This window comes from Manacus vitellinus, unplaced genomic scaffold (assembly GCF_001715985.3).
Source record: "Manacus vitellinus isolate BGI_N305 unplaced genomic scaffold, ASM171598v3 scaffold_18_pilon, whole genome shotgun sequence".
In the NCBI taxonomy this organism is placed as follows: Eukaryota; Metazoa; Chordata; class Aves; order Passeriformes; family Pipridae; genus Manacus; species Manacus vitellinus.
The window spans coordinates 12,124,693-12,145,519 of record NW_021939324.1 but is presented as its reverse complement, the minus strand read 5'-3'; the positions used below and the strand labels follow the sequence as shown (position 1 = coordinate 12,145,519).

General features: G+C 38.5%; 1 protein-coding gene across 2 annotated transcripts in view; it reads left to right on the top strand.

Annotated features, from left to right (window-relative positions):
• PIK3R1 (phosphoinositide-3-kinase regulatory subunit 1) overlaps positions 1–20,827 on the top strand; it is a 57,536-nt gene that overhangs the window by 16,530 nt on the left and 20,179 nt on the right. For both annotated transcript variants that reach the window (XR_001920360.1, XM_008924706.2), the window contains exons 3-7: positions 13,651–13,743; positions 15,064–15,138; positions 17,991–18,122; positions 18,989–19,190; positions 19,389–19,468. Coding sequence is in view for 1 of the 2 variants with exons in the window: in XM_008924706.2 (XP_008922954.1) it covers positions 13,651–13,743; positions 15,064–15,138; positions 17,991–18,122; positions 18,989–19,190; positions 19,389–19,468 (582 nt within the window). In the remaining variant the exon portion in view is untranslated. The remainder of the gene's footprint in view (positions 1–13,650; positions 13,744–15,063; positions 15,139–17,990; positions 18,123–18,988; positions 19,191–19,388; positions 19,469–20,827) is intronic.

The following is a 20,827-nucleotide window of genomic DNA, read 5'->3' as shown; positions in this document are numbered from 1 at the left end:
TCTTCTTCATTGAAATTAAAGAGAATGGTAGGATTAACTCTCTGCACAATCAGTCCAGGATTTTCCTAATAATGTTGTTTCTGTATCTATGTCAAATCTCCCCATGGTTTAATGTCTATATGGATTAACCCAGTTTTACTTTCTTATAAGACTACTTTTCAGCATTGCTGTATTTTGTTGCTGCAGCTATAGCCCTAAGCTTTTTTTTTTTTCTTTAAGAGGAGGAAAAATGTTTGATATGAAATGCATTAGTTTCTTGAATAAAAGTCCTGGTGCTAGAGAGCTGTTACCATTGTTTGCATTTTTTTTCTGGGCGACTGCTATATACTCATTATTTTCAACGTTCAGTGTACTTACAAATGTTTCCCATAATTCCCAAGAGATGAAGGAGCTGTCAGCAGCTTCTGCAGTTCTTTTATGTAAATCTTCTAGATCTAAACAACTTGACTTCTCAAGCACAATAATACATATTATCTTTTTCTTGAAGTAGTGAACAGCCCGTTCTTTTCCTCCAGATTGCTTGCCTGTGGATAGTTTGAGGCAGATTTGTCGGCATTTTTCCGCCCATTAATTTCTCTACAGGAAAAAGGTAGCAAATCAAAGCATTCTTTCAGAGTAGAACAACGTACTACCCTGAATTTTTATGTATTTTGATTATTGAATTAAAGAGGGGGTTTTAAATATGCTATTCAAATGGAGTTATTGTCACAAACCAGCAATGGCCTTGCCTAAGAAATTTTATGGTACCAAAAAAAAGGAAATAGCAATAAGGAACAAGGATCCTTTACAGATGGGACAGGTAATTCTCAACAGTGTTACAGCAATCCCAGTATGTCACAGTGAACATTCATCCAGTAGTCCTATCTTGGTTATAAAGAACAGATGCTTCTGGGGCACCATTTCTAACCATCACTATGTTTATGTGGAAAGGAAATTGAGGTTAGTAATCTTTGTAGGTTACCACCAGACTATTCAGAAGAAAATATATGAAACTGCTTTTTAGGTAACAACAGTTCCAGCTCAGGAACTCACTCTATCTGTGAAGTTTTACCTGATGGAAATCATTGAAATCATGTCACCATGACTCTCCCCTGCCTGTACAGAACCAAAATTTTCAAGTGCCTCTTGAGATGGACCTCAGTATTTCTTCCCTTAAAAGGTAGGCAGCTGCCTCTCTCCTGTGTGTCAAAGGTTTCCAGGAACAACCAAATATATATTTCCTTTCCCACTTGCTGGGAAGACTCAGGAGCAAATTTTGGACTGAAGTATTTTTGCATAAGAAGCTGTGTTGAGGTGATAGAGGAAAATAAACAGGAGAGTATAAACCTACTGAATGACCATGTGTCCTTCTACAGTCTGGATAATGTTTCAGATAATAAATAACTCAGCTCTTCAGCTGAGTTTCGTTCCTTGAGAGCACTGGCCGTTGTGCACTGAAAGGCACAGGACAATTTCATGGGAAAAATGCTGTATCATTATGTAAAAGAGATGAAACCATCAACTGAAATTGCACATGCAGTCTTAGTTCTTTGTGGTCTTAGCTTTTGGGTGCTTGACCTTGTGGTCTTAATGTTCTTATAATGTAATTTCATGTGTCTGTGTAGTATAGCAGACAGCAGGTAGAGGGAACTTTATTGCTGTAGCAAAAATACCATGTAAATGTATTGACTTACATCTAGTCACTTTAAAATAAATTACACTTTTACTAGAGTTTCACCATTGCTTTATTAAAAAAGAATTCTAGAGTGCAGAAGTTAGTAGAAATCATGGCTTTAATATCCTTGGAAAAGATGCGGTAGTTTGTGAGAAGGCAGCTGGCATCAGTTCTAAAGGAATGCTTAGTTAATGTTAAGACCAGTAAGGGAGCTTTTGTTTGTAGAGATCTGTCAAAATTTTGTTTCAATTCCAATGAGGACTTCTACATACTACTATTAAAATCTGGATGTTTAATGGCAAGAATAACACTGAAGCACTGGGAACCTGATAAGTAAGTCAGCAGAGGCAACTGCCAGTGGAATGTGCTGTTTATCCTCATACCAGTGTTATCAATACTACACTTGAATATTCAGTGTTACATGTTTTCCTTCTTGATACCGTGTGCAGTTTCATGTCAAACCACTGCCAGAAGCTGTAATTGTCCGTTAGTGTCTCTGAGGAGAACTGGGCAGAGTAACTCAAATTCTTGCGGAGCTCAGCTCTTTTCTAGCCTTGGAGCAGCAATCCTGAAGGAGGAGGAGGGAATATAACAAGCCTCACTTGATGAAAAAGGCAATGTTTTGCACTGTACTGATCTGTCTACTCGATTGACCCTGTCCTGTTCCTCCCTTTCTGTCATCTCTGTAATCATCTTTTTTGCTTGTGGTGATGCTTGGTACCCTACACCACAGTTTACCTCTCATCTGCTAATATCTCTCTGACTGTAAACTCCTGGCAGGGAACCTGCAGACATCAATAAGACAAGAAAAGCAGGCGTTGGCTTACTAAAATATTTTTTCTGCCCTCAGAATCATACTCTGAGATCCTTGCTGGTTTGTTCTATTTAGAGACATTAACCTGTCCTCCCATTTAAAGTGATGCTCATCAGGAATGTGGGAACACTGCTACTGCTGTGCTTCTGCATGTCACACAGGGCTTGGAGTGATCCCTGAGAGTGAGGGCTAAGAAGGATTTCCTTGCCAGTCTGCTACACCTGAGAAAAGCATGCATGGCCTCATGCTGTGCCAGGACTCAGACCATGTGATAGAGGTAAGATACACCTTTCCTGAAAGCCAGCAGTGTTGAAGCCCCAGTGCCAGCCTGCTTGGGGTAGAGCTCCAACGGTGTCTGTGCTGAACCTCCTCTGTGCTCCTCAGCTTATTGAATGCCTTCCTTGACTTAGAAGTAGAAAGATACCTTTACTACATTCCTGCTTATTTCTTATTTTACACTGTTTATCTCACAGCCCCTTGAAAGAACAGTTGAAGAAGCAGGTGGTTTTCCCATCTCTTCCTTGTTTTTTTTGGGAGGTGGGGGTTTCTTTTGCAAAATAGTTTATGCATTATATATACCGTTATAATACAGTGGCATGGCAGAAGGCTGTACTTAGTTAATATATTTTCCTCAGAACAGTTCTGCTCGTGATTTCTAATCATGTTAATAATAGTTTTAAATAGTTGCAGCCATTGAAAGCCTAAATTCAGTTCCGTTTTGAAAAGGAGTAGTGCGAAAGCTCACCTGTAGAGGGAACCAGAATACTGTCTTAACTACAGGCTACTTTTTAGAAATTATCTCTGCTTCAGATGAAGCCAACAAAGGACATATGTTGTCTTAATTATAGCTTCTATTTCTAAGTATGTTCAGTAGCAGATGAAAAAGTGTCTGACAGGTCATAGTTCATAAAGTTACTGAGGTTTAATCTGATAGAATATTATGTATAAAACTTCTTCCCAGTACAGGCATTATTGCTTCTCTTTCAATAAATTATAGAAATAGGACTTTATGAAATATTAAATTAATAAGTGTGAAACATGATTAGCAGCTACTGCTGAAAGTATTAACCTGTTATGAAGGAATATAGTCCTACACTGTTGCTTGGTGGGTTTGCTATGCTGCTTATCTCTGCAAGTAAACTTTCCTCAAGCCAGACACTATCTCTGTGTTCTTTCTCTCCCTGCTTTCATTTTGCTTTGTCTTAGAGGAATTCTTAGTTGATTAAGACAGCAGCTCAAGGACAAGTATTAATTTTTGAGTCAGAGAAGGGTAAAAAGATCCCAGATTTCTTTCAGGAGAATTTGTACATTATAAAGTAAGACTTTCTATTTCAAATCAAAGCTTTGCTCTGCCTAGTCCTGCCACCTCTTGTTTATGAATTATTTTCTTGTACTAATCTATGTTTGCCTGGGCTTTTTTCACCCCTTTTCACTTGGTTGCCCCTTGTTCTTCTCAACCTGAGAGTGCTGCTGGCATAACCATAAAGTTGTGCCATCCCCAATGGGGATGAAGAAACGAATAAGTTCTCCTGGCACCCCAAAACTTCCTGCATAGTAACCATACACATGATACCTTATCAATCAGATTGTTGCTTGTACACATGTGCTGATAACCCTGGAAAGTATCTAGGCAAAATATTTCACTGGTCTCAGTTACAGCATTAATTTATGCAGGTAACTTACGTCTCTTTTCAACATACTATGTGCAGCAGGGATAAAATGAAGTAACATTCAGTTTTTATTCTCACCCTCTTAGATTCAGTGTGTTGGACTATAAATGACTCTATCTTATTATGCATAATTGTCCTTCTGAAAAAATGACTGCCTTATTCTGTAAATTGTCACATATATTATAATGTTTCATACATTTTTCTATAGAAGTCAGTTTGAGATGCCCTTTTTTGAGTTTATAGGCTGTGGTGGGGGAAACAGTTTTCCCCCTGAAGTTATAAAATGGTAAATCCCCAGGAGGTTGTGACCCCCTTGGAAGTTTGAACCAATGAGCGCTTTTGCAAAATATAAACATATCACACTTAGACTGGAAGAGAAAGGTAGTAATTGTAGTTGTTGTTGGAGTGGTGGCCATGTTCTGAGGCCATGAGGAGAAGGGGCAGGAGCCCCTCTGGGGGACTCTGGCCCCCCAACCTCTGGCTGGGGGGCTGCAGGGACTTGGAACAGTGTAAGACTGGGCTAAGTGTCTGTAGCTGAGCTGGGGGATGTTTCTCCACTGTGAGCCGCAGCAAGAGATACTGAAAAGCGACAGCAGAACAGTAGTGGATGGAGAAACTGGCAGAGAGCCAGAAGAGATAAGACCAAGCAGCAACACAGAGAGAACTCCTAGAAGGAGAGAGAGAAAAAAAAAGATAGCCAGCAGTAGAGAAAGCAAGACTAAGCTCTACAGAGACAGAGTTTGGGGTAAGGACTGAAACCAAAAACCCCCAAACCCCTCTGAGACCTCCGAGAGAGAGGAGGAGGATGAACTCTTACTTGAAAGAGTCTTAAAGTGCTACAGCACTGCAGAGAGGAGTTTAAAAGCTCTGAGAAGGAATGTGGAGGGGGTGACCTTGGCCCCCCTTGCCGCTGCTGCCAAGCTAAGCTGGTAGCCTGAGATCAGAGCGCAGAAGCTCTGACAGAACTCTTGAGGCAAAGGCCTTCAACTGGAAGCTGCCCAAGACGTTCTGACTCAGGGATGAATCCCCTGAGGAAGGGACCTTCATGGGATGTCTTACACTCCATGATATGACGTGGTGAAGCAAGTTTTGTCCCTGCTACGCAGCCCACGGAAGAGAAGACCCTCGCTTGGAGACGAGGGGCTGAGGGGCTTGGATACCCCCTCGTGTGTACTGGCAGAGATCCAGCTACAGCTGCTGCATGTAAGAGAGAGACAGAGAGAACCTGCTGCCTTAGAGACTGCTGCTCTGAAAGTAGAAAAGATCTTTTGCTTCTTCCCTCCTGGACTTTTATTTGGAGGGGAGAAGAGATTTGATCCATTGTAAATACTTTTATGTCATGGTAGAGATAGCTAAGATTCTATATAATGTATTGTAGTATTTATTTGTACAGTCATTGTAATATATATATTCCCTTTCCCCCATTTTGAGTCTCTTGTAGTGTCTGGAAAAACATCTCACACTGAGTTGAGATGCGGGAGGGGGCTTGGACTAGGGAATTGGATTTTGGAGCTCTCAAACCATGACATGGGCTATGTTTGTCAGTACCAACCTCACACAGAGGAATCTGGAAACGTTGGCTCTGTGTTTTGGGCAGTACACTGGGACTGACTGGAGTCAAAAAGTCATGCTCTCTTGAGAACTCCTGCTGTTGTCATCCTTTGGAATAAACCCCTTGGATAAGTTCTTGTCACTAGGTATTACTGATGTAGGATCACAGTAGAAATATGGATGCTTTACAAAGATATTGGAAGTCTGGAAGTGTATTGCCAGAGTACTGTTTGTCCATGAGGGTTATATGTTGTAATTGAGATGTCCCAGGAAGGCTGTTTTGTTTTAGTCAGGTGTTTCTCCATTGAAGATGGAGTAAAAAGAGGAATGACAGCAGATGTGATAAACCATTTTTTCAATACAGATTTGTATTTCATTCTGTGGCTAAAATCTTCAGTGTTCTGTTAACAGAACATCTAGATCTAAGTGATTTAGATCTAACAGAACATCTGCATCTAAATGGAGAACTTTGTCCTCCAGTTCATACCCGGTGCCTGCTGACCAGTGGAAGAAGCAGACTGTGCTGGTCACATAAAATTGACGGATCTTAAAATGGCGGTAATTTTCATCCAGCTTTCAGGCTGTACCCCAGTCATGTAAGGGCACCAGCAGGCATAATTTCCCTGTTCCTTTTCATAGCTCTGGGGTCATTCATATTCCAATAAACCTTAAGTCTCACACATTTGTCTGCCTCCATATAAATGGGCTTCTTGTGAACCCGAAGGCTGATAGCGTTGGTGGGCCCAACCATTCTTTTTTCTACTGCTGCAATAGTCTTCACCTGTCTTCATTTCTCCTGGATTTAGTTTTCGCTAGCTGCCAAGGCTTCTGTGGTATTCTGAGTCTGCAATCTGCCTGACTGACTGCATCTCATAAGAGACAAGTAATAGCTGACAGACTTATTAAGCCACTTGTAATGATATGTCAAATTCACTGAAGCTTAAATCTCTTTCATATTTTTCCATGTTGTGTTCTAAAATATTTCTAACAAAACCAATACTGGAAAAGGTAGTTGAGCCCTGAACTGCTCTTCCTCCTGACAGTTTTAGTGGTGCTTTCATCCTCTAGTAGGATTTAACTATAGCCAAACTAAATCACATCAGGTCGGTAGGGTCTAAGGAGAGGTATTCTTCTTTTCCAACTGTCGCAGCTGAATTTACAATGTATTGCAGTCCTTGATTTATCTGAGACACACAGTGACACTAACTTTGTCTTCATTCTCACCTTTTTGTCTTTCATCTTGGCCCAGTGAAAACGTTTTGCTAATGGCAGTTGGGCAGTTCTATACACTGTTCTTTTCATAAATACCAGTAGGTTATCTGAAAATGCATATGCTAAGGCAAGGTTATAGTCCTCAAATCTCAGAGTGAGTTGCTCTCTGGTATTTAATTGTAATACCAGACTTCTGTGTTGGTCTGACTGAACCCAAAGCATAGATCTCTCTTGAAAATTTCTCCATAAGGTTTAGTGTTCTGGGTTTTTTTAATCTTTCATACCGTTCTACTGAAACTTTTTGCAAGAACTTGCTACTTGTTAATAGTATAAAGAAACATACAATGGACCACAGAATGCTTCTCACTAGGAGTTAAGAGTTTTGTGTCAGTAAGACTCTGCTCACTCTCTGACGTGTTGTGAGGCTCATGTGGCCTTTCTTCCCCAGCAGATTAAAGCAGCTGCTGAGGGGGCTGTGTCGGCTGAGGCTTGGCATCTGTACCACCTGCTACCACAGGGCCATGAGAAGCTTCAGGCCATGCCCTCATTTGGGTGGAGGTACCCCCTGGTGCTTTCCACTCTTCCAGCATCTGCACTTGTGTTTCTGCAGGCATGGCTTTTGGTGTGTAACTACTGCAGTCTTCTGAAGCACTGCTGTCTCTGGCCTGGGAGTCATTAGCAGTCAGCACATGGGAGGAATACAGGGGACTGCTCAATAGGATACTATTGCCTTAAAGGTGATGCCTCAGAGCTTACTATGCAGAACTGCCAAACTGCCTTTGTTTCCAATGCATCTTCACTGGAATTCAACACTGTAAACTGGCAACTGCTTGAATTCATCCATTATGGATCCTTATTGACATTAGGATTCTGTTTCAAGGAAAATAGGTGATACTAGTGGAACACTTTTTGAATTCCATTTCCCGTACCTAGGAGAGTACATAACTGCTGAAGTAACTGTATTGCAGTCAAATAAGCTCCTATGTTTTCCAGAATTTTCCGTAGCAAGGATGGGTGTTGAACTTTGTTGGAAACCCTCCACTGTCCACAGCTTGTAATGCATTACACTGATGGTATCACTGGCAAAAGTATTTTAGGTGATTGATCAGCTATAGTTTCTTCACAGTTTACTGGCTAATCTTGTTGGAGTATTGTCACAATTGCTTGACCATGATCCTTACCTTTACATTTTTTCTTCTGCATTAATTAATATGCTTATATTTAATATACGTAATTTCAGTACTGGTCAAACCATTCATGTTTCAACTTATTGCATGGTTTTCAAACAAGTATGTGTGTAAATCCATAATAATTCATGATGTTAGTGGATACAGTTGCATGCATAAAGGGTATATCTGCATGCACATAAGTCAGTTATAAACATCTGAAGACCTGAGCTCTCAAATAGTAGACTTTTATATAGAGCTGTGTTGTCATCAAATGCAATATACATGCAAAAACGTTAATGCCATTTCTGGAGAAATAAGAACATTCATGGAGATCTTAAAGCTAAATTCAAGTGATGTTAGTATATAGTTCCTTCAAATATTTAGAAATTAAACTCCTTTTCATGGTGTGGATTGTACATTTTAAGGGGTTTCATTATATGTATTTTTCCATTTCATTATTCATCTAGCAGTAATGAAAGATTTGGCTCAGAAGCATCTGAAGCCAAATTGTAGCTTTAAATTTCCACTTGTCATTGCCAGATACTAAGTCTAAAGTATATCTTTTTACTGAGAACCCTTCCAAAAGGTGCAGCTGTATGCTGGTTTCATCTTGCATTTTGTAGCTGTGTTGGCAACCATTGAACGTAAGGTATGCTCTCATCTCCCACACATTGCTATTGCCTTAGAGCTATTCAGTCCTGTCTGTATCAAGAAGAAGGAAGAGTTTGCAGATTGGAGAGAACCCTGATTTGTTGTTCATCTCATTGTTTCTCACTGCAACAAGGTAAAAATAGAGCTAGTAGAAAATCCAGCTTTTGTCAAGTGTCACTGGAAGCTTCCTTACTATCTGGAGACCCACTACCAGACCTGGGAAGAAGCATAAAAGCTATATAATAGTTTTCAGAACCATAATACTTTGGAGACCCTGGAATTAAAAAAGAAAAAAGAGCAACAAAAAACCAGGAATTTTGGGGGAAATTATTGCTTTAAATGAAAAATTAATACTGGATTTTAGCAAAGGTATCTACAAAGTACCTTAGATCCTTAGGTGTGGATTCGGTTCTCCAATCCTCTGTGCTGTCCTACAGTGTTCTTCAAAATAAAAGATTATTTTGGAATCAAGTACTAAATTCAGTTTGCATGTGAGCTTTTGTTCAGTTCTCTTTCCCTAAAAGTGACCTGTCTGAAAAGTTTTCCTTTCCCTTTGTACATCTGAATGTGCATGCTGAGTTTTCTTTTGGAACACCCAAGCTAGAATCATAACTTCTTTAAGCATAACTTGTATTCTAGCTCTAGGGGTAAATTCTCGGCCCTACCCCTCTGCCCTCCCCCCACCCCAATTAGGTGTAGTTTTATTCAGTTTAGCCCCTGAGATTTCCTCTCAGCATTTTGAAACTGAAATGCACTGTTTCCAAATTGGGCTGTCTTCCATGTCAATGTTATGAAGTGGCTTTGGTTCTGTGAGTACTGTTAAGTCTATTTTTTTTTCTAACTCGTGTGTTTTGCGAGGCCTTACACCTTTAAATGAACGTAATTTTCTATTCTGTGCAGAAGTGGGAAAATTTAAAGCGAAAGTCAGTATGATGTTGTGCACTAGTTATAGTGGAGGTGCCACAATGAGTAGGAAATCCTAGAACAGGTGGCAGGTTAAGCGATTTTAATTTGTTCGTGCCTACATGCTGATGAAATGAGTGTTTTTCTTCTATGTTGATGAGCATTATGACTGTGTGACTTAGATGTTTTTTTCTGTCACTGAAGGTAACTGCAGGTTTTGTACCTGTCATTGTGTGTCTGTGTGTTATTTGTGTCTTGCTGTAGAGCTTGTACACGTGTATAGTATTAAAAGACAGGTGAATATCACAAGTTTTCGGTCATATATGCAAGTATCTTACAGACTGCTTACTTATGTAATAGATTGTCATTCACTTAAATTTCTTATCATATCTAAAGTTCGGCAATGTCTTTGGGAGATACAGGTTTCCAGTTTTGGAAAGGAATATGATAAAGGGAGGAAGAGACATCAGAAATTCTCTGAACTTCTAAAATGCATATTTTAGGGTAGCAGAGAAGTATTGGAAACCTGTCTTTTTAAGCAATGGGATGTTTGCTTGGCATACACATATTCTGTAGACATATTACGGATTTCGCATAAATATAAAGGGAAATGCATAGCTTCCCAAAGCCTTTCACTTTAATTAAGAGTATTATTGATCAATGAACACTGCACAACAGAGATATTCAGTAATAGGTTGTGATACAAACCTAGTTTATAAGCTAAAATTCTGCTTAAAGTTTAGATGAAAAGCATGGAGCATCAGGTAGGTTGCAGGAAAAGTCACTTTATGTTTAGCTAACCTATGTAGGGTCTACACCACCCCATTTCTTATTTCCCATGGAGACTAAGTGTTTTCTGTATTGTCTTGTCTTCACCTTGCAAGGTGCTTCTTCCCGTGAACTGCACTCTCATAGCATACCCTTTGATATGACTGATCTTCCATTTATTCTTTCAATAAATTTACCCACATCATAAGATCGATTTATAGTTTGAGGTTGAAAGGAACTACTTGATCTGAAAATTACAAATCAGATGGTCTGTAATTCATTATGCCTGAGCAGAGGCTGCTTGGAGGGCAGCATTTTTCATTTGGGCCCATCTTGTGTCTGATGAAGCAGATGTTAAGCTAATAGAGGTGTTCCAGGTGGAAAGTGACTTAAAGATGGAAAGAATTGAAAAGTCCATGCCTTCCCTGAGTAGCTTGTTCTGCATTAATAACTATACTTGGAGATACAATGGTCAGCTATACCTATATAACGCGCTTTCTTTGAATTCAGCTTTTAATCAGTGTTATATTAAGTCAGAGTTTATTATGTCTGGGGCCCCCTGGTGCTCTAGTGGTTAGGATGCAGCACTCTCACCGCCGTGGCCGGGGTTCGATTCCTGGTCAGGGAACTCCCCCAGGCAGATGGAGCTCGTCAGCCCTGTAAGGCCATCCATCTAAGAGAAGGTCACTCTAAACAAACCTGCGTCCTGAGGACCTCACTACCACTGTCCAAGCTTGCTCAGCCCCGGTAGATGAACCTCAGGATTAAAGGGTGGGCTCAGTTCAGCGCACACTGTGTCTCACCTAAAAAATCCACTGCGCCGGCTCGAAGAGTAAAGACCTTTCCCAAATCTTCACTCGCAAAGACTGACCATACAACTTATTATGTCTACTCATTTGCATTTTTCAGCTCGCTAAGGTGTCACCGAGGAAGGAACCTATCCTCTAAAAAGCTGTGCAGATAATCCTTATACAGTGCTGTCTTTATTGCTTTATATGAGTCTAGTGTCAGGTTTTTCTTTATTTTGCCCATGACTTATGATGTACCTAGCATGTAGTCATGTTACTTGTCCTTTTTTAGTGTGGGTCAGGTATTAGAACTCTTTTGACCTCAGGAATTGCTCTGATTTTCTAGAAGTCATTAAAACATCATCAGGCCAGGGATCTGCTTAGGCAACTCTTTTGGGACTCCTGAATGCTTATTTTCTGGGCATCCTAAGTTAAACTGTTATGGCTAACAGATGTTTTTCTAATGTCTTCACTTATGAGTGGACTAAAAAGTATTCCAACATTGTGGTACCATCATCTTCCTTCTTTTTGCAAGGGACGTGTCTCAGCATCTCAGTGCCCTTCACTTCATTACTACTTACTAAATAATTTTTATATATTGTCTTTCATCTCTCCTCATCTTTCTACACTTCCGAACTTCTGTCCCTTCCATGCAGTTTTTAAATTTGTGTTAGTTTTGGCTGCGGTAGAGTTAATTTTCTTCACAGGAGCTAGCATGGGGCTGTGTTTGGCATGCTGGAAGCAGTGCTGATAGCAGAGGGATGTTTTAGTTATTGCGAAGTGATTTATACAGTGTCAAGGCCTTTTCTTCTTCCCGCCTCGCTCCACCAGCAAGGAGGATGGGGGGAACTGGGAGGGGGCACAACCAGGCCAGCTGACCCGAAATGACCACAGGAACATTCCACACCATATAGCATTGTGCTTAGCAATAAAACTGGGAGAAGAAGGAGTGAAGTATATACAGAGTGATGGCATTTGTCTTCCCATGTCATCATTATACATGATGGAGCCCTGCTTTCTGGAAGTGGCTGAACACCTGCCAGCCCATGGGAAGCAGTGAATTAATTCCTTGTTTTGCTTTGCTTGTGTGTGTGGCTTTGCTTTTCCTGTTAAACTGTCTGAACATCAACCCATTAATTTTCTCACTTTTATCCCTCTGATTCTCTCCTCCATCCAACCAGAGGAAAGCAAGCAAGCAGCTGTGTGAGACTTAGTTGCTGGCTGGGGTTAAACCACAATAAAACTGTTTGCATTTTTATGGAATTATGTATTCCAAAATAGGGTGAATTATCCACCAAAATTTTCTGCTTTCTCATTCTCAGTTGTTGTATTTTTGTTTCTTTTTTTGCTATGTCAAAAATTTTCACATTTTTCTGTTATTTTTTTTTCTTCTTTTATTTAGTTATCCTCATCACTTTGTTCAGTTTCAGTCTTGTAAGAATGGGTGGGGGGCACTATATATGTATGTATACATATCCATGCAGGCATCTATGTGTATGTGTGTTTAAGAATTGCTTTCTGTTTGTCCATGGTGAGTTTAATTGGACAGAGATCGCCATCACTTAGGCAACTGGCATTTTTTACTTCAGTGATTAAGCTTTGTTTATCAATCATAATCCATCAAACTATGCCAGATGTTTCTGGCAGTAGTTTAATATCTTTATGTAAACATTCTTGCTTTCCAAGTGTTAAACAGAACCACTCTAAAACTTTTGAATTATTCTTTTGGCAAAAATTGTGTATTTAGAGATAGATCATCACTCACATCACAGAGCTAGAATATTCCTTTATAGAGTATGGTCTCTGCATGAAGAAACTAGATTGTGTGAAAACTGACTTTGTATAAAATCTGTATGCAGTTTTGTTTGAATCTACAAAATGTCCCTTTCCGATTATACCACTATTTATTCTTAACCAGCCCTTGAAAAGGAGATTCTTGCTATAAGTAAACTACATTGTTCATAGTAAAATGCCTGAAAATTGAAATAAAAAGAAGTTGTTGAACTTTTTACGAGTGTGAAATACTTGTTTCTGCTGCTGTTTCAGGTCTTTGTAAATCTGTTGTACCCACAGGATCTGCAGCTCTCGGACAGTGATGTGTTTAGTTCCCATACTTGGTGCACAGTGTATGTAAATGTTTCAGACCAAAAAATTTTTTTCTTTCTTTCCTTGCATTGTATTTCTGCACAACCACAGACTACAAGCTTTTATTATATTTTCTTTTCCCAGGCAGTACGGTGAGTGGTTCTAGGACTGAGTTAGGTCCCTAAAAGAAAATGCTATAAAAATGCAATTGTCATCATTTTTATTCTATTTTCTGATTACTTATGGAGTCTTCTCTTGTGGCCCTGATATGTGGCATGTTTGCTCTGTTACTACATTAACTGGTTGCATTGCATGTCATGATTTTCATGAACAGTAATTGCATTCACCTGTAGCTTGGCTTATTTTTCTTCTTTTTCTTTTACAGCTTTTTCACTTCCAGATCTTACAGAACAGTTTGCACCCCCTGATGTTGCTCCACAGATTCTTGTCAAGTTAGTAGAGACCATTGAAAAGAAAGGTAGGCTGAAGAACAATCTACCAAGGTTTTTTGTTGCTTATGTGAACCAAGACTGCAGAATTGGATCCAGAGGTGGCATCTCCCCTTTCTAGAGCTGATAATGCATCATATTGCTTAACACCTGAAATAATCTCATTTAAGGTCTCTTGCACTGGTTTCTGCTCAGTAGAGGCTATTTGGACTGTAGGAGCAAAACCAAAGCTTATCTCAAATGACATTTAATAACTCAACTAATATGAGTATTATTAAAAGGTAAGGGAGAAGGGTTTGGTATTGTTTTGTTTTTTCTAACCAGTTGGTTATGGAAACACCTTCATAACATTGAGTTGGATACACAGCCATACAGGGAAACAAGTAATACTTTGCCTGAAAGCAGGGGGCAAAGAAAATAATAAACCATGAAAAAGTTACAAGAACTGGTTTGATGTTGAACCAGCCAGTGTTATTTTTATGGTTTTTTTCTTTCCTCCTTTCCCATGTTGATGTCTCTCCATCCTTTTGAAGCTTTCCTCTTTCTTTTTCTGTGTTCTACCTCTTTTGCCCTATTTCTGTCCTCCTGGCACCTCCTCTGATGTTGACTTCATAGTCCTGGTGGGGTAAGGAGCAGCTTCAGTGAGTCCTGATCATTCAGGGATCTTAAGCCAGGGACAAGAGGAAAAGCAATATTCTGATCAGAATCAGGCTGCTATCCTTGGGGACATAGATTCTCACGTACTGCATACTTATAAGAGAGTGTAAGCCTTTCCTTAATGAGTAGGGGCTTGCTAATATCAATGAGAAAGGCCACTATTTAGCAACCCTTTGCATAAGTAACTACTGCTTTCAGGAAACACCACTGATAGTATTAAATCGTCAGCGCTCTGCATACCAGGATATGATCTCTCTCCTTGTGTCTTCTCTATTTTCACTGAAATATGGAAGTAGTAAACAGTACCTTTCACACAAAACCACTTTATCGGTGTCTTTTATTCAGGTGTTTTATTAGACATATTATGTGACATATACAGATATTTTCTCTCACACCAGTGTGAATCTGTTTCTTAGTCCTGGCCTTCTACAGTTGGCCAGTGGATAGCTGTGTAGAATACATGGGACTGCTGGTATTTCTGATCTTCCTTGGTCAACTTTTTCTGCAGACACAGCAGTGAATGTACAAGGAGCTGTATTGTAGCCTTAAAAAGCAGACACATTCTTAGTGTGGTAGGTGGATGACGGTGGAAGAATGTTGCTAATTTAAACTTCTTGAAGAAAAGAGAAATATATTCTGTCAAGGCAACAGTCACTGAAATATTAATATATCCCATTGATTTTGTTTTGAAGGTCTGGAGTGCTCAACTTTGTATGGAGCACAAGGCTCAAGCAGTTCAGCGGACTTAAGACAAATCTTTGAATGTGGTAAGTACAGGTATCCTTCTTAAAGCACTAGACAGATTTTGTGGTCAGAGCACTCCTTTTATTTTTGCTCCTCCACTCATATGTTCTGGTCCTCAATAATATAGTATTAAGAAGACATATATATAATTAAAATTTTTCTTTTACACTTAATATGAAAGGTATTTTTCACTTTTACAGATTCTTTCTTCATGGCTCCATTGTGTGTTTTTTTTCCAAGAATAATAATCTCTGCTTATTCTTTTGCTTGTTCAAAGACAGATAATCTAGCTGTACAGAGAAAAAAAAAGATGTTTTGGTCAGAGTCAAGATAATGATTCATTGTTCCTGTAAGGCTGCAGGTTATTATTTTGTAAACAAATAACCATTTGTTTACATATAGTTCTATGTGTGCAGTTTTTGGTCCAGTAGGTGGGGTGGCAATAGCAGCACATTACCTACCCTGCTACAGAGTATCAGAGACCATTTGATTAATATTGTAGGCTGAGTTCTCAGGTTTTAGACAGTAAAACACAACTACACCAATAGCACCACTTACCCATTCAAGTTTCCTGAAATATATTTCCTTTTCTTTTTGATACTCTTTAACACTGCTTCAGGCCAGAATATACTGGCTTGGCAGCACCCTGTTGCAGTATGAGAGATCAGTAGCTATTGTAGGAGGAGTGCTTGACTACATCTTGGTGAGCTGGGGTGCAATGTGTGGTGTGAGCTTTCACTTGGTTAAAGGAGCACAAAAATACAAGGGGTGGGAAGTGAAACTGGCTACATGCCTCGTTGCTGAAGGGACAAAGAAAGCATGCTTAAACTGTAATTAGTCTCTTCATTTTTAATAATTGCAAACATTAACAAAATGAATAAGAGATGATACTATGAGTTGTCTGTTCCTTCAAAACAAAAGGGCATCCTGTCCTCTGATGATTGTGGCAGGAGTGAAGAAGTGTATGTGTACAAGCAGGGAGAGGAGACATGCTTATGGTGCTAGCAGCCTCACACTAGCAGCCATATTTTTAGTTTGTAATTGTATTTTTAGTCCAGATAAATCCAGATTTTCTGGGCACCAATATGAATGTATCTCTTCATTTATCTGCATCCTTTCTTAAGTTTCTAAACTGAGGTGTACTTTTTTGAAAGGTTCATCTATCTCCTGAGATCAAAAACTTGTGGTTTACATGTATTCTTACTTAAAATGTAGTTAGCTTTGAGAAACAAAAACAGGACTTCGCCCTTTAGTAACAGTGTCTCTTTCTGACTTTTCTTTAAGAAAGAATCAGAATCTTCCAGGACAAAGCTAGTGCAGTGGGTATCCAGGTACATGGATGCAGACAGATCTCATCTCCTCTGCCTGCTCTCTTTGGATCAGCAGAATGCTAATTCAGAGAGCAAAGTCATCTTTGGTCTCAAAGTTTTGAACTTGTGTTAGTGTGGTGTTCTGCTTACGGTTAAAATGCTCTCCATAATTGACTAACTGTCTGTTAGCATCAACACAGTGCTATCTAGCTCTAAAATCAAAGTTGACTTGCATCTGGCCAGCTTGGCAGATGGAAGAGGTCAGGTCTGTTTATATCATTACACCTAAAGAGTTGCAGAGTAAGTTTATTCTCACTTATGTACTCACTATAATAATTTGGGATATACTTCAAGGAAATGGTCAACACTGAAGAGGCATGATTTAACTTGGCTTATGAAAAAAAAACATTCAGTGAGCAACAAAACTAATAAAAACTATTTCTGAAGAATTTTAGTTGGATTCTCTGACACATAATTGCTCTTGTAGAATTCATTCCCACACTGCAAGTTTTTTATCATCTGAGACATTCATGATGTCTCTTTTCTCATGCAAATTCTTTAGTCTCTGATAAGATTTGAGCTCATACTGCAAGCTTTTCTTTGGGGAAAACAGAAAGGAGGTGGAGTAGCTCTAAGTTTCTCACTACCCCCTTTTGGCTGCCTTATTTCACAGTATTTGTAGATGCACCACATATCTGATTTCCTCTGCCACCCTGTTTACTTTAGTTTAAACTGGCCAAATGGATTCAGGACTTATTTTATGGAGGACCTGGCTAGCATAGAATGTTGATCAGCATTAATGCCTGAAAATTCTTGTACCAAATTTGGATCTTTTTGTAAACACTGAGGACTTTACTGTGCCAGAGTTTCATGTTTCAGGATGAACCCTAATCTGGCTCCTACTAAGTAAGGATTTCTATATTTTCCTATTTTTATTTTTGTTGCTGATATTCCTTTATGTGACACTTCCAAACTTTATCCCAAGTCGTAACTATCCTGGAAGGGTATCAGGTTCTACAAGATAAATCCTAACAGCTGCACAAGTTCTGCACATGTATATTTGTTTTGACTTACTCACATAAATATTTACAGACTTGGAGCCCCAAGTTGTTAATCAAACTTTCAGTCGTAATAGAAGTAGCTACCAGTAGAGAAGTGGCATTTGACCAAACCTTTGATTAATACTTACTTCTTACACAAAATATTTACACATAAAACAGAGACCTGTTAAAAATATTCTGGTGTTCCATTACCCTTCCAACATGCAGCAAGTCATTACTGTTACTCTGAGTTCAGCCCTGAACTGTATGTGACAGAAGGCCACAAACAGCTGCAGAAGCCATTTGGTTCATCATATGCCAAAGGCCTGGACATGGTGTTGAACACTGTATGTTGTTAGTCTCAAAGATATTTCTTAATGTCTTCTATTCTTTCTTATGAGTTGTTCCCCATAAACCAGATGTTAAGTTAGCAATTTTGGCTTGTTATGAAGCCCTAATATGATGAGCTTTGTATATTTTTTTCATTTTCTAGAGTCTAAAAAGTATGTTGCTCTTTTCCTTTAGATGCCTCTTCATTAGATTTAGAGGCATTTGATGTGCATACTTTATCAGATGCTCTCAAGAGGTATATCCTGGACCTGCCAAATCCCATCATTCCGGCTGCTGTTCACAGTGACATGATTTCTGTAGCTCAAGGTATGATTATCGCAGTATTTCTAATGTCAAACAAAAAAGCTTTTATTAGAATTCTGAATATATGGTAGTCCAGCTGTCACTCACAGAACAGGGAAGATTCTGCACAATGTGGCAGCATCTCAGGGAACATGAATACCTTCACCACTTTTGATGAAAGCTGTTTCAGCAGAACTAGATATTATTCTGCATTATTTGGTTACTTATTTGTGTAAACATAATGGAAAATACAAGGAATTACACAGTTCTCTTTGTTTTAGTAAGTAGAAATACTATAGAAGAACTGGGGGAAAAAAATCAAGGACTTATCTGTATGCAGAAAGCTAATTTTTAACTTTTTATCAGTGCTGACAAAGTAAATGTATTAGAGGTCATGGAGTGCTGTGTTACATTGGGAGTTGCAGATTATGAAGTGAGAAATACATGCATTCCTCATCTACAGTGGTCATTTTAAACAAGTATGGCTTTTTGGCTTTCAGGGCCAAGTATTCTGTTATATATTCAGGACAGGATATTGTTACTGGTAACCTTCAAAGTTAGAACAGCACCTGTGAGACTTATCTAGTGCATCTCTGAATTACCCAATCATGTGTAACGCTAAACACAAGACAGACTTCTACCAGTACACTCTGAACATATTGCGGTTTTTACCAAAATGCATATCTATTTCCATTCGACTTTTAAATACTTGTTCTTCACTCTACTCTGAGCATTTTACTTTTTTAAAAGACGAAAGAAATCTTACAGTGCTAATGGACAGAATTATTTTTTTCTGTAAAACTGACGCTTCTAAAGGAGTCTCATATAGTTTCATTTTACTTGAATGTTCCTGTGCTGATTTCAAGAGCCTTTTATCTATTTGCTTGCAGAAGTGCAGAGCTCAGAAGAGTATGCTCAGTTGCTGAAGAAACTCATCAGATCTCCAAATATACCTCCCCAATATTGGCTTACACTCCAGTATTTGCTCAAACATTTCCTCAGAGTTTGTCAAGCCTCCAGCAAAAATCTTTTGAATGCAAGGTCCTTGTCTGAAATTTTCAGCCCTCTGCTTTTCAGATCCCAGATCACAAGGTATGTGGGTCATCTTTATCATATTTTCTACTGCAAATATGGGTTAGTCATATACAAAAGTAAGTTTAATTAAGTAATTTTCTGAACTTATTTCTGACGTGAGGGCATTGTAGTAAATTTTTCCAGTGTTTTTTGAATAACTCTAGAGTAAACTTTTTCATTTCTCCTAATTCTTACTGCCTGATCCATCTCTTGCAGCTCTGATAATACGGAACACCACATAAAAATCGTCGAAGCTTTAATCACAAGTGAATGGAATGAGAGACAGCCCGTACCAGGTAAAAAATATTTTTAAATTAAGTTATATGCCATTGTTTGCTTAAATAATGAAATTCAACTTAAGAACAGTAAATAATTTTTTCTTTCTTAATCAAAATTAATGCAAAGCAAAAGCGTGCAATACAGAACTAAGTAGAAGTTGTTTGTCTATTTTATGTGGTATGCAACGTTTGCTTCATAAGAAATGGTCTTTTTCATTAAAATAATTTTAATAGCCATAGTTTGTACAGCCTTAAGACTTTCATTTCTCTTTCAATAAACAGCGAATAGGAATTTGTAGGTTTTTTAAGACTTGTAAACCAATAAAATGCCTATCCTACAGTGATTGAGGGGTTAATTCTGGAGGTTTTATTGAGCATTCAATTTACTTATGGGCAAATTTTCTTAGAAATACTATACCCCATAGAGATATTGGAAGAAAGTAAATTTCACCATTTATTTACATATATATATATATTTTAATCCAGATACTCAAAAGATTTATTTATTGATATCAATATAAATAATCCAAAAAATATTAAGAGCCCATCCAGGAAAGAAAGATAATACTTGTATTGATTCTGTAAGTTAGCATATGATTTAGTCAACAAACAGTAAAGCCCACCTCTGATTTATGTGAAATCACTGGGTTTGAATCAAATACTTGGTAAAAGCAAGGCATAGTTGCTGACTATGTGCAAAGGAAATTAGTAACGCCAGGAACTTTACATGTTAGCTGAAAGCAATTCATTTCACAGCTTATTTACAAAGGATATCTGAACAGAGGATAGGGTGATGGTGAACAGAACATTGGACAGCCTGTAGCTTTCCTACCTCTCTATTCAAAGTACAAAGTGAAGTTCATGGCAGTAGTATTTGTAGGGCTGCTTAAGGTTTGAAAAGCTAGAGCACAGCAGCAGAAAAATGCTTCATTTCCTGTATTTCAGGTAGGCACATTGTATAATCCCCTTCATCAGCTATTGAAGATTAACTTAAAATAGCTAAAACTTTTGTTCCTACTGCTTTGGTTGAAAGGCTTTTCTAATCTTGCCAGCTCTTGTAGTTAGGAAACTTTCCCTAACATTTAATGTACATCTGTTTTCAGCTAGTTTCCATATATTTGTTTTTGTTACATTTTGTCAAAATAGTTAAGCAGGCATTTCTAGAACTACTGTGTGTTTTTCTTCCTAAGGCTTCATAACTAGGAGAGTCCAAACTTTTAAATGACTATTTATCCTATTTTACTAAGAATCAGCAAATAACTGCTAATTGTTAAAGAATTATTTTCTTTGTCATACATTGTAAGTCTTAAAAAGTAAAATAGATATTAAATCCTCCAATATTCTAATGCTAACAGCATTTTTTATAGTTATACATTT